General features: G+C 33.3%; 1 protein-coding gene across 2 annotated transcripts in view; it reads left to right on the top strand.

Annotated features, from left to right (window-relative positions):
• Nucleotides 1-21,405, top strand: part of ATRNL1 (attractin like 1) — a 697,793-nt gene that overhangs the window by 136,998 nt on the left and 539,390 nt on the right. For both annotated transcript variants that reach the window (XM_023546681.2, XM_003409111.4), the window contains 5 exons: nucleotides 3,146-3,230; nucleotides 4,856-5,064; nucleotides 6,087-6,205; nucleotides 13,612-13,744; nucleotides 17,196-17,377. In XM_023546681.2, coding sequence (XP_023402449.2) covers nucleotides 3,146-3,230; nucleotides 4,856-5,064; nucleotides 6,087-6,205; nucleotides 13,612-13,744; nucleotides 17,196-17,377 — 728 coding nt within the window. The remainder of the gene's footprint in view (nucleotides 1-3,145; nucleotides 3,231-4,855; nucleotides 5,065-6,086; nucleotides 6,206-13,611; nucleotides 13,745-17,195; nucleotides 17,378-21,405) is intronic.

The raw sequence follows: 21,405 nt of genomic DNA, 5'->3' as shown, positions 1-21,405 counted from the left end.
GGAGAAGTGATTATCTATATAGAAAATAATTAAATTAGATCCCAACAATATATGCAAAAATTAATTCCAAATGGACTGAAGACCAAAATAGTAAAAGCCAAACTGTAAAACCTTTAGAAGAAAATCAAAGAGATTGTCTTTTAAATCTTGGGTCAGGCAGTAAAAAGCACAAATCATAAGGAAAATAGTACATCTGACCAAGTTAAGACATAACCTTTCTGTAAAATCAGTCTTCATAGACTAAAGTGAAAGACAAGGTATAGTATGGGAGAGGATGTGGTAATGCATATAACCAACAAAAGATTGGTATTCATAATATATAATAAACAATTCTTTAAACCATAAAAAAAGATAAAAATCAAATAGAAAAATGGGCAAAAAACTTCAACAGTAAATTCAAAAATATTAAAAAAAGGTCAAATGACCATTAACAGTTTAGTGGATAAATATGTGTTGGTATAGTCATAAAATAGTCATAAAATATTATAACATGGTTAAAATGAACACGTACTGCCACATGTATATGTAAATTTCAAGGGTTAAATGAAAAAAACAAATTTGCAGAAGGCTACATATGGTATGTTATCATTTATATCAATATAAAGTTTTACAACCTACAAAATATTATGTATATGTTGTAAGTATCATGTCTAAGTAAATATGGGATAGTGGTTGCTTCTAAAGAAGGCAGAAATAAACTGGAATTGGGGAGGGAGTATGCAGGGAACTTCCCATATCTGTAATATTTTATTTCTTAAACAAACAAACAAAAAAACAGCATAAGCATGGCAAAACATTGGATTTTGACAAAGCTGGGTAGTGGTACGTAGGTGTTTTAAAACTTTTCTTCAGAGTATTCTGTGTGTTGAAAAAATTTCATCTCTCCTCCAAAAGATGTTGGCTTATAGAGTTGGAAGAAATCTTCAAAAAGCCCAAGTTTTAGTTAATGCTGGTCTTTAGTCTCTCAGATCCTTTATCTTACTCCTTAGATGGTTTTCTGAACGTTTTCTACAATTCTTGTCTAGAAAACCCACTTTCCTTCCTTTCTTCTGCTTGGTTGTATAAATACATACTTTTTTTTTTTTTTTTTTTTATATAACTTAGCCTTAGGTAGACTCAGATTGTTGGATCGTTCTCTTTTCTAACTTCAGATGTCCCAAAATGACCTTGAAGGTACTTTCTCTTTGGAGATTTTTATAATAAACTGTTTTCTGGAACTCCTACTCTATCCTTTGACTCACTTTCTTTTCTGTTTAATTTTCTTGAAGCATCTTCAGTTGTCTGCATTGCTGTTGTTGGAACACATAGTCAACAGCTTATAAATCAGTGCCTACATGGGGTGTGTATGTGTGTGTGTGTTTAGGTTTGGAATGAGTGGAAGGATTGAGATTTATCTGCCTTAACTCATTAAGCTGTCTTTTACATTTACATCTCATTCTTTTACAAAGCCTGTGCCCATGACAGGACCACCCCCTGCCCAAATGAGAACAATCTTTCAGAATCCTATCAGTATACCTTTATAATATCAAACATCCATAAACATAAATTAAGGAAAAACAGATATAGTTGAATAGACCTTAGGCAAATCACTTAACTTTTTTGAGGTATAATTATTCATTTCTAATATAGGGAAATACTTAAACAACTTTAATGAATTCTTTTAGATAACCATTTAGAATTATGTAGATGGAAGGACTTTGCAAGTTTTATGATAGTATGTACATATAGTGCACATTTCTTAAATGAACTCCTGCATGTGAAATGTGAGACTTAATCTTCACGTATAAGCTTCTGTGATAGCATTTCTCAAACTGTGATCTTCAGAGCACTGGCTCTTTGGGATGTTGATGGATGTTATGGGAAAATGCTTCCTATGGAGAAAAAAAAAAAAAGCATTGGGAAAACACTGTGTTAAGTAAAATTAAGGGGCTTCTGTACCTTTGTACCATCTGTTTTGAGATTTTTAATATAAAAATATACTTTGTGAACTAAAGACAGAGATAATACAAACTAAGAATACACCAGTTTGGGGAATTTGTGTTCTTGGAATACACGTTGGGAAATATAACTCAAGATGTCCTTATATAGCTCTCAGTCTTACAGCTTCATTTTCTAAACTGCAGTTTTGTTGTTTGTAATTCCTTTTCTCTTCACTAGTAAGAATATTGAAGGAAAACCAATTTATTATTTTATTATTAGTGTTATAGACATAATTTATTAAATAGGAAAACAAGTAATTCATTAAAATTTTAACTTTTATAACTAACTATACTTTAGATTACTTTCTTCTGTAAGGGCATCTATAAAAAAAAAAAAACCTAAAAATAACTAAATTTGTTTTTAAAAGGTTTCTTACATGATATACTTTTATTAAATACCAAGCCTGCCTTTGTTTATATATATCTAAGCTGACGGAATCTAAAACACCATCCTGCAAATGTCCCTACTCCTTGAATGCTAAGTTATTTAAAATCTCTAAATCTGTGTTAGTGTATGTGTCTATTTTAGGTTACATTGGAATGGTATACACTTTTCGTAACCATTTTACTTTCCATAGTCTGTATGTAGCTCATGAATTATTTGCTTTAATTTTTTTATCTAGTTTTTTTGCAACTGAAATCCTTCTCATCTGTAATGTGAAAACTATGCTTTTGAAATATATTGTTAAAGATTTGAATGTTTTATCTGATGGTTCTGTTTTCAGGCATTCTTTGAGTGAATATTATGTAATCCATTTACTTTTTTATTTGTACGTGTAAAATTTCATTTAGTGATTTAACTTTCTAATTGATTCAGTATTAGTGTTCTTGAATTTTACTATAGAAACCTGGATTTATTTAATAAAAATGGTATGTCATTGAAATTATCTTCTAACATAAAGTACATCTAATTTCATTTCTTTCATTCCCTTTATTCTCAGACACGTAAAATTATTTGTGAGAATTTTAGGCAGAAGTTATCTTTATTTAAGGAATATTGCTAATTGAGTAATGATACTAAATTGTAGATCACAGAAAATTAGCAAGAGACCAAATTTTTTGTTTCTTGATTTTTAAGTATTGTATCTTTAATTTGGCCAATGAATATTTTATAGTATTCATCTTAATTCCTCTTTTTTTTTTGTTTTCTGTTTTCCTTTTTCTAGCTTGTGATGAATGGAAAATATTACCCAAACCAAATCTTCATAGAGATGTCAACAGATTTGGACACTCTGCAGTTGTCATTAATGGGTAAAGGAAGCGTATTTGCCATTTTTGGAGGGTTAGGGGTTTTAGTCATACTAGCCACATGTTCTGTTATCCTTTTTAAAATTGTTGTTTGTGCTTAATGGAGTGGAATTCTGTGTAGCCCTACTGTGGGCTAAATTTTGGTTCATTAACCACACCCTTCATTCATTTTTATTTAAATATGTTTAAGGGCCAAGGATGGGAGAAAGATGTGACAGTCTGCTTCTGTAAAGAACACAGCCTTAGAAACCCTATGGGCCAGCTCTACTCTGTCCTGTACGGTCCTCTGAGTGGGAATTGACTTGATGGCATATGACAACAACATGGGCCAAGGGAAAAGAGAGTACTGAGTAGTCAAAGGAAAGGTGCTGAGATAAAACTTCAGATACTCTTTTGAAATCATCCTGCCTTCTTTCCTTTTTTCAGAGACTAGTTAAGGAATGACTTTTCCTTAAAAAAGATCGAAGTGAAATGATAGAGAGGATAGCCCCATATTTTTACCAAGGAGAATGGGGAAAGTGAAAAGAATTAGATTCTCATTTTAGCTCTGTCATTAACTAAACATGTGGTTTTAACAAGTCACTTTACATTTCTGGATTTTAGAATCCTCATATCTATTGGAGATTTGAACTGGATCATCATTAAGTTACCTTCCTCCTTTAAGCTAATGTGATTTTTATAATTTGGATTCAAGTGGCAGTAAACAATACACTAGCTCATTTAGTAGTTTAAACTTTGTAATTTATAATGCCATCTTTAAAAGTTCATTTTATTGCTGCCTTATCCTAATTATGTAAAATTTCCCCAGTATTACCACATAATGACTTGATACTAAAAACAGCTAGAAATTAATAACAAAGAAACTATGTAACTGATACCATTTGGCTTTCAAGATGATAATAATAGGCTTCTCTATGGAAAAATTCTGCTGCTTGCTTTTTAAAATATAAAAGATATTCTTGAAGCTTTTTCTCATCCTTCCTATTTATTATATTAATATTTCCAGAAATTCAAAAAAATGTGGTTTTGAGGACATGCCAAACTTCTTTAGCGCTGGTAGTATTAATTAATTCAGTGATTGTTTGAAAATGTTGTTGATTATTTTACTCTTGTTCTTTTTATTTTAAAAGAGAGAATAAAACACCATAAGAGCGCTTTATTTGATTTCTGTATCTGTATTCGTAAAGTATAATTGAAGACAGCATTTCTAGAGTGTATTTTATTACCCATGTATAGCTATTATCTATTTTTTAAAAAATTGTCTCCCACCTTGTTAAAATAGTGGTTATTTTCCTGATCAAAAGAATGCTGTATCTAATCTTTGTTCCTTCTCCTTTCTTGTCTTACTGATAAACACGTTTTGAAGACTTAATATTTTCTTAATATACTAAGACCTATGTAATAATATTTCACGTTTTATCTGGAAAATCTTCAAGAAATCTTATAATAGCTCACTTGTTGCCTTCATATATTGTATGTTAGAGATACGATTTTGAAAGAAGAGTGCTGACATAAGTATTTAAAAATAATATAAAATACGTGTTTAAATTTATGTTAATTTTTAAAAACTAGTACATTAGACTTTTAATAAATATATTTTTTTAAGATTCTTGTTTTATTTTTAATAGGTCCATGTATATATTTGGGGGATTTTCTAGTGTACTCCTTAATGATATCCTTGTCTACAAGCCTCCAAATTGCAAGGCTTTCAGAGATGAAGAATTTTGTAAAAATGCTGGCCCGGGGATAAAATGTATTTGGAATAAAAATCACTGTGAATCTTGGGAAACTGGGAATACTAATAATATTCTTAGAGCAAAGTGCCCTCCTAAAACATGTAAGGTTCTTTTTTTTTTTTTCTCCCTCTTTGTCAGCAAAAATTGTGTACTTTGTTAGAGGTGGAAAAGATTCATTTTGCTTATGAGAATTATCTGAGTAGCTTTCAGAAATTAAAAATTCAAATCTGTAATTACTAAATCTTATGTTTGAACTTAACAGCAATTAATAAGTTAATATTTTATTAGCTATTTTTAGTTTTTTGAAATATATATAATGTATAAAATATTTTTATAGGAGTCTTGTATATACATATATATGAATGAATTATTTTCCTTTATAAGTAAAAAATGCTTTCAAATACGTCATTTCTAAGAAATTTGTGCTTCTAAGAAATAAAATAAAATGAAGTGATTTATTCTGCATTTGTTAGTATTTTTTCTTCCTGAATTATTGCCAAGCCAGACTATAAAATTAAAAGTATTTCTAGAATTTGATGACCAATGTTCTAGTTTCATACTGCTTATAAAAATGTTGAATAAATAAATCAGACTTCTGAAAAGTTAGCAGTAAATATTTATTTATTTATGAATGATTAGGATTAAAAAATCAATTTTCTTTAAATGAGTGGGGGATTTTACTCATTTTTGATGCTATAATTAACAAATGTATTTTATAGATTTACTAATCTATATTAACTCAGGTGTCTCTAAATATCTTTATGAAGAATGAATTTGTAAACAAGTGTCTTTATGATATTTTCTTTTAGGTGTTTAGTAATATGTTCAATAAAATACCAATAAGCACTTTTGCCCATTTCACAATATGTGAATTTTAAATGGCTGCGGAATCCTGGTGGAATGAGTAATTAAGATAGATTGTGGTAGGAAGTATCTACAACCCCGAAACACAATTAAGCTACAAAGTTAATTTCATATCGGGAAACTTATTTTTGTATTTAAGGTCATAAATGTTGTTAAAAAATGCCTTAGTGATTCTTAAGCAGATGTTATAAATACGTAAATTAAGAAGTGTGACATTCTCGTATTCCTCCTGATGTGTTGTGTCCCATTTGTATTACAGCTGCTTCTGATGACAGATGTTATAGATACGCAGATTGTGCCAGCTGTACAGCCAATACAAATGGGTGCCAGTGGTGCGATGACAAGAAGTGCATTTCAGCAAACAGTAACTGCAGTATGGTTAGTGTTTGTGGGTAAATGGTGATGTAGTTAACATTGCTGTTTTATATTCATTAGCATATCTTTTAATAAAAAAACTGCATTGCCGATGACTCGAATCCAACTCATAGCAACCCTATAGGACAATATAGGACTGCCTCGTAGGGTTTCCAAGGAGTGACTGGTGGATTTAAACTGCCCACTTTTTGGTTAACAGCCAATCTCTTAACCATTGCACTACCAGGGTTCCTATCATTTAATAACACTGGACAAAATAGCAGTTTACACATCAAGACATTAGAAAATATGTAGGGAATCAGTCACTTCTTGGTACATTGTAATTTCAGACCATGTAGCTTTGTTGCTCAAATTTTTCAGTGTAGATTCCAGTTAGGATCCAGTAACCTTTATTTCTTTTCATGGATGATACTGGGAAAATTCTTTGAAAACTGATTAAAAAAAAAAAAAGATTATAAATGTTATCTTCTGTGCTGATGGAAATAAGATTATATAGGTAAGTACTGAAATCATCTCTACGGAATTCTTTGTAAGACATGCCTTAATAGTGGTGTGGGCCAGTATTTAGTTTATATACTTTGTGTGTAAATTTATTACGAGGATTTAAGAGTGGCGGTTGCCTTTTTATCAGTCTTTAGATCAGTAGTTCTCAACTGGAGATTATTTTGTCCCTTGGGGAATATTTGTCAATGTCAGGAAACATTTTTGGTTTTCACAGCTGGGGGGCTGCTACTGGCGTTTTGTGGGTAGAGATCGGGGATGCTGCCAAACATTCTACCATGCATAGAGCAGCACCCCACAACAAAGAATTACGTGGCTCAAAACGTCATACAGGCTCGGCTTGTTTTCTCGTGCTTGCTTTATTGTACTTCACAGATAATGTGTTTTTTAGAAATTGAAGGTTTTAGGCAACCCGGGTCTGAGCGAGTCTCTTGGCACCATTTTCCCAACAGCATGTGCTCAGTCTGTGTCTCTGTGTCACATTTTGGTAATTTGCTCAATATTTCAAGCTTTTTCATTATTATTACATCTCCTACGGTGATCTGTGATCAGTGGTCTTTGATATTACTATTGTAATTGTTTTGGGGCATTATGAACCACACCCATATAAGACCGGGAACTTAATCGATAAATTTTGTATGTTCTGAGTCCTCCACCGACTGGCTGTTCCTCCCCCTCTTCTCCCTCTCCTCAGACCTCCCTATTCCTGAGACATGACAATACTGAAATTAGGCCAGTTAATAACCCCACAATGGCCTCTAACTATTCAAGTGAAAGGAAGAGTCACACGTCTCTCACTTTAAACCAAAAGCTAGAAATGATTAAGCTTAATGAGGAAGGCACATCAAAAGCTGAGAGAGGCTGAAAGCTAGGCCTCTTGATGCCAAACAGTTAGCCAAGTTGTGAGTGCAAAGGAAAAGTTCTTGAAGGAAATTATAAGTGCTACTCCAGTGAATACAAGAATGGTAAGAAAGTGAAACAGCCTTATTGCTGATATGGAGAAAGTTTTAGTCGTCTGTATAGAAGATTAAACCAGCCACAACTTAAGCCAAAGTCTAATACAGAGCAAGGCCTAACTTCTTCAATTCTGTGAAGGCTCAGAGAGGTGAGGAAGCTGCAGAAGTTTGAAACTAGGAGAGGACGTTGCATGAGGTTTAAGGAAAGAAGCCACCTCTGTAACATAAAAGTGCAAGGTGAAGCAACAAGTGCTGCTGTAGGAGCTGCAGCAAGTTCTCCAGAAGATCCAGCTGAGATAACTGATGAAGGGGCTGCACTGAACAGCAGGTTTTCAGTGTAGACGAAACAGCCTTAGACTGGAAGAAGTTGCCACCTAAGACTTTCATAGCCAGAAAACCTGTCAATTCACAGTCAATGCCTGGAGTCAAATCTTCAAAGCACAGGCTGATTTTGTTGTTAGGAGCTGTGTAGCTGGTGACTTTAAGCTGAAGCCAGTGTTCATTTGCCCTTTTGAAAATCCTAGGGGCCTTAAGTATCATGCTAAAACTACTCTGCCTGTACTCTGTAATAGAACAAGAAGGACTGGATGACGCAAATCTGTTTACAACGTGGTTTACTAAATATTTTAAGCCCACTGTTGAGGCCTACTACTTGGAAAAAAAGATTTCTTTCAAAATATTACTGCTTGTTGACAATGCACCTGCTCACCTGGGAGCTCTGATGGAAATATACAAGGAGATTAATGTTGTTTTCATGCCTGCTGTTACAGCATCCATTCTGTAGCCAGTGGATCAAGGAATAATTTTTACTTTCAAGTCTTATTACTTAAGAAATACATTTTGTAAGGCTATAGCTGCTACAGATAGTGATTCCTCTGATGGATCTGGGCAAAATAAATTGGAAACCTTCTGGAAAGAATTCACCATTCCAGATACCATTAAGAACACATGTCGATGCATGGGAGGAGGTCAAAATATCAACATCAACAGGAGTTTGGAAAAAGTTGATTCCAACCCTCATGGATGACTTTGGGGGATTCAAGACTTCAGTGGAAGAAGTAACTGCAGATATGGTGGAAACAGCAGGAGAGCTGGAATTAGAAGTAGAGCCTGAAGACGTGGCTGAATTGCTGTAATCTCATGATAAAGCTTTAGTGGATGAGGAGTTGCTTCTTATGGATGAGTGTAGAATTGGTTTCCTGAGATGGAATCTATTCTTGGTGAAGGTGCTGTACACATTGTTGAAATGACAACAAAGGATTTAGAATATTACATAAACGTAGTTGATAAAGCAGCAGCGGGGTTTGAGATGTTTGACTCCAATTTTGAAAGTTCTGCTTCGGGTAAAATGCTATCAAATAGCACTGTGTGCTACGGAGAAATGTTTCGTAAAAGGGAGAGTCAATTAATGTGGCAAACGTCATTGTTGTCTTGTTTTAAGAAATTGCCACAGCCACCACAGGCTTCAGCAGACACCACCTTGATTAGTCTTCAGCCATCAATATCTAGGCAAGACCCTCCACCAGCAAAAATATTACAATTTGACGAAGACTCAGATGATGATTAGCATTTTTTAGCAATAAAGTATTTTTTAATTAAGGTATGTACATTGATTTTTTAGACATAATGCCATTGCACACTTAATAGTATAGTGTAAACATAGCTTTTATATGCACTGGGAAATAAACACTCTTGTGACTCTCTTTATTGCAATGGTCTGGAACCAAATCTACAGTTATCTCCAAGGTATGTCTGTAGAGCCGAGTTTGAGAAACCTTATTTTAGGTGAAGAAGGACTGTTGGAAAAATTACAAAATTAATATTTATGGTAGATGAGGATGGATTAAGAGCACAAAAGTTTGTATTTTAAGTTAACAGCATCGAAATATTACATGTTTTCTGGATGTCCACATATTGAAAGAAAAAATTAAATAGTATTTACTAGGATTAAAGATTCTTTTATTGCGCTACAGCTGAATAACGAAATAACGTGTACAACAGATTTTGCAGAGGACAACTAAAAATACTAGCAGATTTCATTTTAAGCTTTGTTGAATAACCCTGAGTTAATTTGTGTTTGAACAGTTAAACTAGGTGAAAAACCACATATTCTTTATAATTTAGAAATTGTGCTATATAAATAATTTTCAAATACATATTTTATAAATTGGGCTTTTGCTTTATATTTTATTTTTGATAATGATGTGTTAACAAGGAAAGCATTGGGCTAGATAGTATAAGTAAGCAGATGGTACTCACTTGTAATTTAGAATTTGTCGTAATGTATTTTTTAGACAGTTTTATCAGAATGTCTGGTGATTAAACTAAACCAAATGCTAATGAGTACAGAAAGATTTATGGGATTTTAGTGCAAATTATGTGCATTGCTACCCTACTCCATTATCTAGCCATATTTACTGCAAGTTGCATATTTTGTGCTCTAATAGCTCATATAAACTGCTTGCTTCTTACAGATTTTTATTTTAAATTTACATCTAAATATATTAGAGTGAAGATCAGTAGAGTAATAGTTACTCTTCATAGTCTGTTTACTAGTGTGCCTCTGGTTCCTTGGGCCAAAAAAATGCCGGCCATGTTTCATAGTAACAGTCAGGTTTCTTCCATCATTGAATAAATTGGCCCTATGTGTGACTGAAATAGAATGTCATCTGTTGTATTGGTTCAGTATCAGTTAACAACTATATTGTTCTTAATGAAGAGCAATAGTTATTTGGATGGACTCTAATGTTACAATTGTTATTTTAAAGACTGACATTAAGCTGTTACTCTTTCTCTTGTGCCCATGTGTTGTTCAGCCATTCTGTTGCCATGTTTATAGGTTATCTTATCAGACAATTAAAGTAAATTTATTTCTTTTCAATCACCTGGTAAATATTTAGAATTATACTCTAGTGATTATTTTGAATGATGTTAAGATTGATATGCTACATGAAAACAAAAAACTAGTGACCGTGAGGTGAGGAGGGGGTGGTACCTGGGAGCATTTCATTCTGTTGTGCATGGAGTTCTCTTGAGGTAGAGCAGACTTGATGGCAACTAACAACAACGTAAGTCAGGAAAAAAATATCATTAAGAAAGTTTGTATATTTCTAATGAGGATGTGGTGGTTGACTGAGAGTCACAAACTAATTTGAGTTTAAAAAATAATCATTTTTTAAAGATGAATAAAGATAAACGTTAGTATTTACCTTTTTTCGTTGCCGTACAGTAAATATGGCACAGCGGTTAAAAGCTTAATTGTTAACCAAAAGGCCAGCAGTTAAAATTCACCAGGCACTCCTTGGAAACCCTGTGGGGAAGTTCTACTCTGTCCTATAGGGTCACTATGAGTCAGACTTAACTCAATGGCAATGGTTTTTTTTTTTTTTAAATAATAGCTGTAATTTGCTCTCAAGAAGTCAACGCCTCTGGAATGGAGGTGTCTGAAAAGTATTTCTTGTTGGAAAGTATAGTAGTTTATAAATACCATCTTTTCATGCAAATAACATGTATTCCTTTTGTGTTTGGCAACTGCGCCCTCCCTGGTGAGGTACTTTGGTAAGTGTGTTATGCTATTTTTTTTTTTTTTTTACAGCAACATGTAAAAAAGTTAGCATAGCAGCAGTTACAAAATACCTCGTTGGGGGGATGGTGTGGTTGGCAAACAAATGTAGAAGGCATGTGTTATTTGCATAAAAAATGGTAAATATTCGGTGGGTGACTTTTAAAGTATCTAAGAGGATAAAGGAAACTCTGGTGGTGTAGTGGTTAAGTGCTACGGCTGCTAACCAAGAGGTCGGCAGTTCAAATCCACCAGGTGCTCCTTGGAAACTCTATGGGACAGTTCTACTCTATTCTATAGGGTCGCCATGAGTCGGAATTGACTTGACGGCAGTGGTTTTTTTTAAGAGGATAAAAATTGCTTTAATCACTTTTATATGTGTGGATAGCTATAACCTAATTTTAAGTAACTTTTAGCCTTATTGACTGAAATTAAATATTTACCTCCCTTACCTGTTGCCGTCAAGTCAATTCCGACTCATAGTGACCCTACAGGAAAGAGGAGAACTGCCCCATAGAGTATCCAAGGAGTGCCTGATGGATTCAAACTGCCGACCATCTAGTTAGCAGCCATAGGTCTTAACCGCTACCCCTAGAAGAGAGGTAAATATTTCTCAGGTGAATATTTACCTGAGAAGACCTGAGGTAAGTATATATACCTATGGAGAAAAACAAGGTTATGTTGGGGCTCGGGGTACTGGTATTTAGTATTACGTTCTTTGTATATTTCTCTTGAAAACAAGAGTCAAAGGAATAGTTGAGGTAGGTTTTATCATGTTCTTATTGTCTTGTGCCGTGGAATTGATTCCAAATCATATTGATCCCATAGAACGAAGTAGAACTGCCCCACAGGGCTTCCTAGACTGAAATCTTTATGGGAACAGAATGCCAGTTCATTTCTCCTGTGGAGTTGCTGGTGGGTTTGAACCACTGATCTTTTGGTTAGCTAGCCAAATATTTAACCACTGCACTATCAGGGCTCCCTAAGATTTCATCATGTTGTTGTTATTAGGTGCTGCCCAGTCAGTTCCAACTCATAGCGACCCTATGTATAACAGACCTGAGGATGGTCCTGGATGGTCCTGTGCTATCCTCATGATCATTGCTGTTTGAGTCCATTGTTGCAGCCAGTGTGTCATTCCATCTCACTGAGGGTCGTCTTCTTTTTTGCTGACCCTGACCAAGCATGATGTCCTTTTCGACATACTTGTCCCCCCAATAACATGTCCAAAGCACTTGAGACAAAGTCTCACCATCCTTGCTTCCAAGGAGCACTCTGGCTGTATGTTTTCCAAGACAGGTTTGTTCATTCTCCTGGCAGTCCATGGTATATTCAATATTCTTTGCCAATACCATAATTCAAAGGTATCAATTTTTCAGTCTTCCTTTTTCATTGTTCAGCTTTTGCATGCATATGAAGCGATTGAAAACGCTATGGTTGGGCCAGGCGCACTTTAGTTCTCAGAGTGACATTTTTGCTTTTCAACACTTTAAAGAGATATTTTGCAGTAGATTTGCCCAATTGAAACATCGTTTGATTTCTTGACTGCTGCATCTGTGGGCGTTGATTGTATAACCTAGTAAAATGAAATCCTTAACAACTTCAGTATTTTCTCTGTTTATTGTAATGTTTATTGGTCCATTTGTGAGAATTTTTGTTTTCTTTATGTTGAGTTGTAATCCATACTGAAGTCTGTTTTATCATAGATAATAATAATACTATGTGAAGTATCTGAACCTCAGTGTATGGGTGTGTAGGGGCTTACCACTAAAGTTCTTATGTTGCCTTTTTTTTTTAACCTTTAACTTCTCGGTTCAGGAATTAGTTGAAATATAATTACATTGTATATAGTAAGATTGGAAATATAAATGTAACTTTTGCGGGTTCTTTGCAGCCTCAGTGAAGGAAATGTGACAACCAAAACCATTATTCAGTGTCCATGGAAATAAAAATAGTTTCAGTTATTGAGAAAGGAATTTATCTTCTCAGAATGTATTAGATTTTGATAAAGTACTTCTTTAACTTTCCTTACTTTCCATTTCTGCTTCTTCCCTACAGGGTTTGTATGATGGTTTTATTAAAGCTAGAATTATTTCATGTGAGCATTGAAGGAAATGATTTTGTGCATTGGCTTTATTTATTGAATTGGAAGTGTGTTTTCAATAGACAAGGCTTTCATTAGATAGTTTCTTTTGATAATTTGAACTTTTTTTTCAATACGGTGCATTTTAATTAATTGAAAAACTGTAATTAAATGAATATGAGAGATTTTGATTCAGTAGAACTGGACGTGGGGCTAGAAATCTGTATTTTAAAGTTCACAGGTGACTTATGTATACACTGTTTTACAAAGGTGCAAAATAACATGCTTTTATCTTTTAATTTTCTAGACTGTCAAAAACTATACCAAATGTCATGTGAGAAATGAACAGATTTGTAACAAGCTTACCAGCTGTAAAAGCTGTTCGCTGAACTTGAATTGCCAGTGGGATCAGCGACAGCAGGAATGCCAAGCTTTACCAGGTAAAGATTTCAGAATTTAGTAAATGAGAGTTATCATTTCCATACGAACACAGTTAGAGTAAAGAGTGTTTAGTAAGAACTTTCCTGTTCTAAAATTAAAACAATAGCAAATGTCAACCCATAATACTGGAGTATTAATAGCATTGTTTCTACTTGATTTACAATTTCAAGAAATTGGGAAAGCAGAGTTTTATAATTGTGTTTTTTTCTTCTTATTCTTTAAAGATGTTTATGATTGCTCGTGTTTATTATATACTGTTGATTTGATAAGATTCCTTTTCAGTTTTTAAAAAATCGTATCTTAAAAACATAGAAAACAAGCGTGCACAGAACTAATATCCAGATTTAAGACATGTTAACATCTTGCCGTATTTGATTTAAATGCCCTTTATTTTTTAAATCCACTGAGCAATTTGACTTTTTTATTATAAATTGTAAAGTTTATAATAAATGTATAATTTTATCAGAATCTAGGTAAGTTGTACAAATCATAACAAAGCTTGTTTTAGAAAGTAATTCCAGTGTATTTTTCACTGTTGATATTCTTCCTAGTGGAACCTTTCTCAGTAGTCTTCTTTTAATTATAAAGATAAAACCAGAAAATGTTATGTTTGTTTTTTCAGCTCTATCTTCTTGTTATGCCGATAAATTGAGATACATACTAGATAAGTGGCTTGCTCAAAGCTGCATGGCTTATAAATGGCAGAGGCTATCCTATCTCTGCAGTTTTCTGTCCCATGGTTTTTCTTTTTTTTTCATAGAAAAACTTCTGAACCTGTATAAATATAAAATGTGTTGGAAAATTTGATCACAGACGTTACTATGTCTGAAGATAATCTCCTGACAAGTTTACGTAATAAAATAAAAATGAGATTGCTTTTAAAAGTACCATTAAGTCTTAGAATGTTTATTCCAATTTTGAATTTTACTTGTGTAATGATCATTAAAGCTTTTAAGGAGTGGAATGTGTGTATATATTCGTTTTGTGAAAATTAGATAATATTAATGCAGTAGGCAGAATTTGAGAAGCAAAGTAAGATGGCACTGAGAACTTGAAAGTAATATTGATGTCTGAGAGTTAAGCTATAAAATCAACATATAGATCAGTGGAAGTATTTACAGATTTCTTAAAAGATAGAGTAAATCCTGGACTAAAATATGACTTAAACTGAAGAAATTTAGCTTCGATAAGAAGGGTGTTTGATTACCAGTGGAAGTCTGGGAAAATGATAGTGAAGTGAACTTTGGGATTACCAAGTACTCATTTTCCAGGAAAAAAATGTTGCTTTGGTATAAGGACTCCACTTAATCAGACTGTTATTTGGGGGATACAATCAAACATTGAATTGTACACTGACTTCTCTTGGCCTGTTCTTACATTATTTCCTTGAAGTGATTTGGTACTTTGGATTCCAGAACACCATGTGAATTACTATATTTGTGGCCTCAAATGAAAACAAGCGTGTTCTAAACAAATGTATTAAATGGTAATTACAGTTTCCTGAGGAATTACTGTGTTTCAGGAGAACAGTAATTATCATAGGGCAGGAGTTTCCAAGATCATTTCACAGGGTCTGTGAGGTTAAAACTGTGTTCACCATAATACTAAGATTTTTTTTGCTATTTTTATTCTCATTCTCTCATGGGCTTATGATGGAGTTTTCCAAAGGCTACCTTGATATGTGATATTCCAACAGATTGAATGTAGAAGCAGAATTGTAAATACCGTTTTCTTGTATTAAACCAGACAGTAAAGAGGTTTGCAAAAATGAACAATGCCACTCTTCTCACAATTTTGGAGACTATATTTTAAAATTTTAAAAATATATTTTAAAAATATAGTATGCTATTTATGTTAACTTATAATGGATTTTTAAATGATTATTTTAAGTGGATAGATCTATATTTAAAATTATGTTTTGATTTTTAATATGGTAATTATCAATAGAGATACATACATAAAGAAAAGATCTATGGGGTCCTCAGTAATTTTTTAAGAGTTAGAGGGTTTCTAAGACCTTTTTTTTAAGACCAAAAAGTTTCAGGACCACTACCTTAGAACAATGCCATGAGAGTCGCACTAGAGCACCTAAGACCTATCACATAGGAAAGAGGCACTGATGTGTTCGATGTGGTAGGAAAACTAAAACGCAGTCTAAGTTTATAGTTAGTGTGTTTATGAGACACTACACTGTTAATTAGTGCGCATTAGAACATAACTTGATAAAGTATTTATAGACTTGTGCTTTAGAAAATAAACTTTTAAGTTCAATGTGGACTTTCTACAAATAAACCACTACTACTGAATAATAGTAGTAGTAAAAAAAAAATTATTTTTTTTACTGAATAATAAGTTTAAAATTTAGAAAGACCTGTAAAAATAGACATTAGAAAGCAAAGATTATAGGTTCTTTACTAAACGTAAGCAAAATGAACCATCTCTGTCCATTATAACTAAAGAATCAAAGAATCTAACTTAAATTAGAACCGCACACCTGGGCTGTGGAAATCAAATTTACTTACTTTAGCTATGCTTGTAGGAGTAATTTTGAAGTAGATTTTTTAAAAAATTATTTTGTTGTTGTTGAGAATATCCACAGCAAAAGTTACAACAATTTAACAGTTTCTACATGTACCCTTTAGTGACATTGATTGCATTCTTAAATTGTACAACCATTCCGACCTTCCTTTTCTGAGTTGTTCCTTCTCATTAACATAAATTCACTCTCTCCTAAGGTTCCTATCTAATCTTGCAAGTTGCTGTTGTTGGTTAGATCTGACATAGATAGTTCTTAAAAGAGCATAATGCTCAAGGCAGAACTCTTTTACTAGTTAAGCTAAACTATAATAAAAAAAAAATTTTTTTTTAAATTTATTATTTGGTTTTAAGAAGACTTCAGGAGGTGTATTTGGTTTAATGTTTAAAGGTTATCTCAGGGCAATAGTTTCAGGGGTTCATCCAGCCTTCGTGGCTCCAGGAAGTCTGAAGTCCATGTGAATTTGAAATTTTGTCCTATATCTTCCCACTTTGATCAGAATGAAATTGCTTTTGTTATGTGCTGATCATTTTTCTATTAAAGTGATCTTTTCTTATGTAAACTAGACCTTGGGATACAAATGTAGTAGTAGCCTTAACTTGTTGAAACACCATATGCCAATACATTAGGCTTTACACTGAAAACTTAGCAAGTACAGTCAACACAATTTAACAGATTTTGTAGAAATCTTTTAGCCTATGCTACGCTTAAGAATTAAAGAAAAAGCATCTTCTGTTCTCATTCTACATCAAACTGTTAGATTTTGTTTCGAAATTTATTTTGAAGTATTTCAAAACTTTTACCTTTTTAGAATTTATTTAAACAAATACGGAAGTAATATTTTGTATCTTGAAATAATTGAAAAACGTGTGCTTTTTGGCAATCTATAAATAAGATATAACTTGTTTTTCTAGCTCATCTTTGTGGAGAAGGATGGAGTCATATTGGGGATGCTTGTCTTAGAATCAATTCCAGTAGAGAAAGCTATGACAACGCAAAACTTTATTGCTATAATCTTAGTGGAAATCTTGCCTCATTAACAACCCCCAAAGAAGTAGAGTTTGTTCTGGATGAAATACACAAGTATACACAACAGGTAACAACTTGATTATGTAATATGATAATATGCTGTGATGATCTAATAATTATTGGAAATAATTCATTCTTTCTTGCTTTTTTTTTTATCCATTATTCTTATTAAATCTTGGAAATAATAGTGCAACTGATTACAAAATTGAACTGGCAGAGGACTCATTCTGTATATAAATCAGTTTATCTAAAAGTCGTCTGCTATGAATAAATACACCTAAAAAACTTCTGCATACATTTTAAGAATTTGTTCTGCAGTTAGGTAATTTGAGGTGTTCTTTATTAAAAAACACTGGATCAACAAATTGACTACATTTGTATATGTGTGTTCTGTGTATGTGTGTGTGTGTTGTGTTATGGAGTAAGTTTTAGAATTATGTTACGTTTCTAGGTTCAGATTTGCTTGAATCAATATACTAAAGGTTAACAGAACTAAGACAGATTTTAAAGTATATGGAAGTTATTGGAGCATATAGCACTTAGAAATAGTTTTGGATTTTTAGAGAGGTGCTTTTTGAAAAAGTTAAATAGTTCCTAGGAGATGCTATCAAATGCCGTTTTATAAGAAATTTCCTAGAGAAATTTACAGTTTGTGTATTTATTTTCTATTATTGAGTTGTTAAAACATGTTCAACTTGAGTAGAAGCTGCAAATTTGAAAATAATTTACTAAATCTCGTTTTGAAATACCTTATATAGTTTGTATACTTACTTGAAATATATTAATATAATGTAAATGGTGATAGTAGAGCTTTATATTTTGTTTGGAAAATAAAATTAGAACTCAATCAATATTGAGTTTAATAAATCAAATCGCAGGTAAGTGATAAGGCTAAACCGTAATAAATACCTTGAATCTGGAGTTTATGTTGGATTCGAGCCAGTGTTTAAGACATATACGTACATTTATACATAAACAGCCTATGGTAGATAATATACAAAGTGGCCCAATTTCTGTGTAAATAGTGATGTGCCTAAAAGTCAAATATTACTTTCAAAATTATATTAGGTCAGATCTCATTGATTTTATTTTGGACCTTAAATAATAGCTTTTATTTGGTTAAGTGCTCTGTTAATACTCCAGAACTTCACTCTGTAGTGTGGCAGAGATGATTTCAACTTGAAAACTTTCCAGAACAAATATTACCAATTGCTTGCTGTAGAAACACTTAAGTAATACTTTCTTGATATAGCTTGGAATAACTGATTTTTAAGCAGCATTTTAGTGGACAGTATGTCAAAAAGGTGGAAAGTGTGAATTCTGTAGTATTATCTCTATAATTTAGTAGCAAGTTAACCTCCCCAGTGCTAGGTTCCTCATCTGTAAAATGAGAGAATTTGAACCCATCCAGAGGCACCTCGGAAGACAGGCCTGTCAACTTACTTCCGAAAGGGCACAGCTTTGAAAACGCTATGGAGCAGTTCTGTCTACTCTACCATACCGGGTAGCTATGAGTCAGGACTGACTTGATGGCAACTAACAACAACAACAACCTTGTATATTTATTGTGAGGAATGAGATAGTGCATATAAAGGATATGAGTAAATTTTATATTTAGATGTTTACTGTGATTATCATTATCTTAATTGTAAGGGTTATTATTTTTGTATCTACTTTCCCACTACTGCTATTACTGTATTTCCAGGAATCATTATTTAGAAAATAAATTCCCAGGTAACTAGAATGTATTTGCTGAATGGTTAGTTAATATAGACATTGATTGTGAAAAATATTCACCCTAGGCATGTATTTTAATTTTTCTGTGATTAATAACCAGCTTCTTTCCCCCTTGAAAGTTGTACAAAAACTTTTTGTCTCTTAAAATCGCTTCTGGTTTGTGATGAAGAGTATGAACAAATGTTACTGATTTTTATTTTGGTAGTAACAGCAGAATATGCATCTGGTTTTTAAAGAATGGCGTAAGAATAGTTATGTATAAGACCAAAACCAAACCTGTTGCTGTCGAGTCAATTCTGACTCCTCGTGACCCTAGAGGGTGGAACAGAACTGCCCCATAGGGTTTCTAAGGTGCTCCTGGTGGTTTCGAACTGCCGACCTTTTGGTTAACAGCCAAACTCTTAACCACTATGCCACCAGGGTTTACCGGTTATGTGTAAACATTAAAAAACTGTAAGAACTTAAGCATGTTCTTTTTTGAAATTTTTATATTGGCATTCAGTTTACTCTTGCTGCCTATCCTAATTTCTGTGGTGGTATTATAAGTACCATATTTTCACGCAAATAACTTGCACTTTCTACGTATGTTTGCTAACTGCTCCTCCTACCCCCTGAGGTATTTTCATAAGCATGCCATGCTAATCTTTTTTTTTACAGCAACATGTAAAAAAAATTGGTATTAGTGGCGCTTAAGAGAATAACTCATATGGGGAAGGGAGTGTGTCTTAGTCATCTAGTGCTGCTGTAACAGAAATACAAGTGTGTGGTTTTAACAAAGAGAAATTTATTTTCTCACAGTCTAGTAGGCTGTAAGTCCAAATTCAGGGCGTCAGCTCCAGAGAAGGCTTTCTCTCTCTGTTGGCTCTGGAGGAAGGTCCTTGTCATCAACCTTCCCCTGGTCGAGGAGTTTCTCAGGTACAGGGACCCAGGTCTAAAGGACCCTTTCTGCTCCTGGTACTGCTTCCTTGGTGGTATGAGGTCCCCAGTTCTTTGCTTGCTTCCTTTTCCTTTTATCTCTTGTGAGATAGTAAGTGGTGCAGACCACAACCTAGGGTGTTATGTCCCACCCTAATCCTCTTTAACTACAGCAGAGATTATGATTTATAACACACAGGAAAATCACAAAATCAAGGTCAGTCACACAATACTGGGAATCATGGCCTAACCAAGTTAATAAACACATTTTTGGGGTGGGGGGACACAATTCAATCCATCACAGAGTGGTTGGCAGATGAACAGAAAGCATGTGTTATTTCCATAAAATATGGTGTATTTCTTATGAGTATAAATAATGGATAATCCAGTTTCTAATGCCAGTTTCTATTTATAGAGCCAACACCTTCCCAGTAATAAAATTGATAAGTTCATCTTATTCCGGGGGTTTATAAATATTCAGATATTTTGAAATGGATATCACACTATGATGATTCTTAGCCATATAAAATATTTCTTACATGCCTAGGATTAATAGACAAGGTAGTAAGAAAACCTCTAATAACTAAATTTGTATGAAAAATTAATCTGTAAAAACGATTTTTGTGTTTTTTGTAGTTATTTTTTTATGAAGGAGAAAGACCAGTGTTTATTCATTTAGTACGTTTATCGAGTACCTTCAAAGTACTTGGCAGTCTACTTGCTCAGAATATAATGATTAAAAGATGGTGACTGTTCTCAATGAGTTTAGTAGGGAGAGAGACAGACACAATGATAATTGTGATAATTACAATGTTAGATGCACACAAGGTGATCTGTGAGGAACGAGTATGGACATCTGACCTTCCCTAGCTAAGGTTTTCAGAAGTTGGAGTTGGACAGCACGTGAGAACATTTAAAAGGCGGCCAAAGAAGCTCCTAAGTTTTTTGTCTTAACTTGTTTTATTTGAAAGCTACTAGAGGTTCTGTATGGCTGGAGAATAAGATGTTTTAGTGGCGTGTAGAAGAAACCTATTGATTTTTATAATATTTTAGAAAAATGTGTCCAGGTATATTTTGTAAAGTCTTATTTTTAAACCTATGGAGCATACAGTATAAATTAAGATCTGCTTATATTCTTATGATGCCAGGAGTTTCACTTCTCTAATGATAAAAAATGAGGGACAGTTACCAATGAACATGTGAAAATTAGTTCTGTGAATATCTGTCACTTTCAAAAAGATTATTGTGGGTAGATCTATTTTCCTTGAATTTTAGAAGGTATTAGTATTTAGCATTAGAGCTGCCTTGCTTTTTTCCTTGTTTAAAATGTATTTATTTCTTACCCTTTAACCTTAAAATGTGCTATTTTAACAAGTTGCATATTTCAGAATTTTTTGTGTTAGTTGCTCATTTTTCTTGCTTACCCTTATAAATCATAAAGAT

The sequence above is a fragment of the Loxodonta africana genome, chromosome 16 (genome assembly GCF_030014295.1).
Source record: "Loxodonta africana isolate mLoxAfr1 chromosome 16, mLoxAfr1.hap2, whole genome shotgun sequence".
Classification (NCBI taxonomy): domain Eukaryota; kingdom Metazoa; phylum Chordata; class Mammalia; order Proboscidea; family Elephantidae; genus Loxodonta; species Loxodonta africana.
Note: the sequence above shows the minus strand (reverse complement) of the source record. Positions and strands in the feature narration are given on the sequence as shown.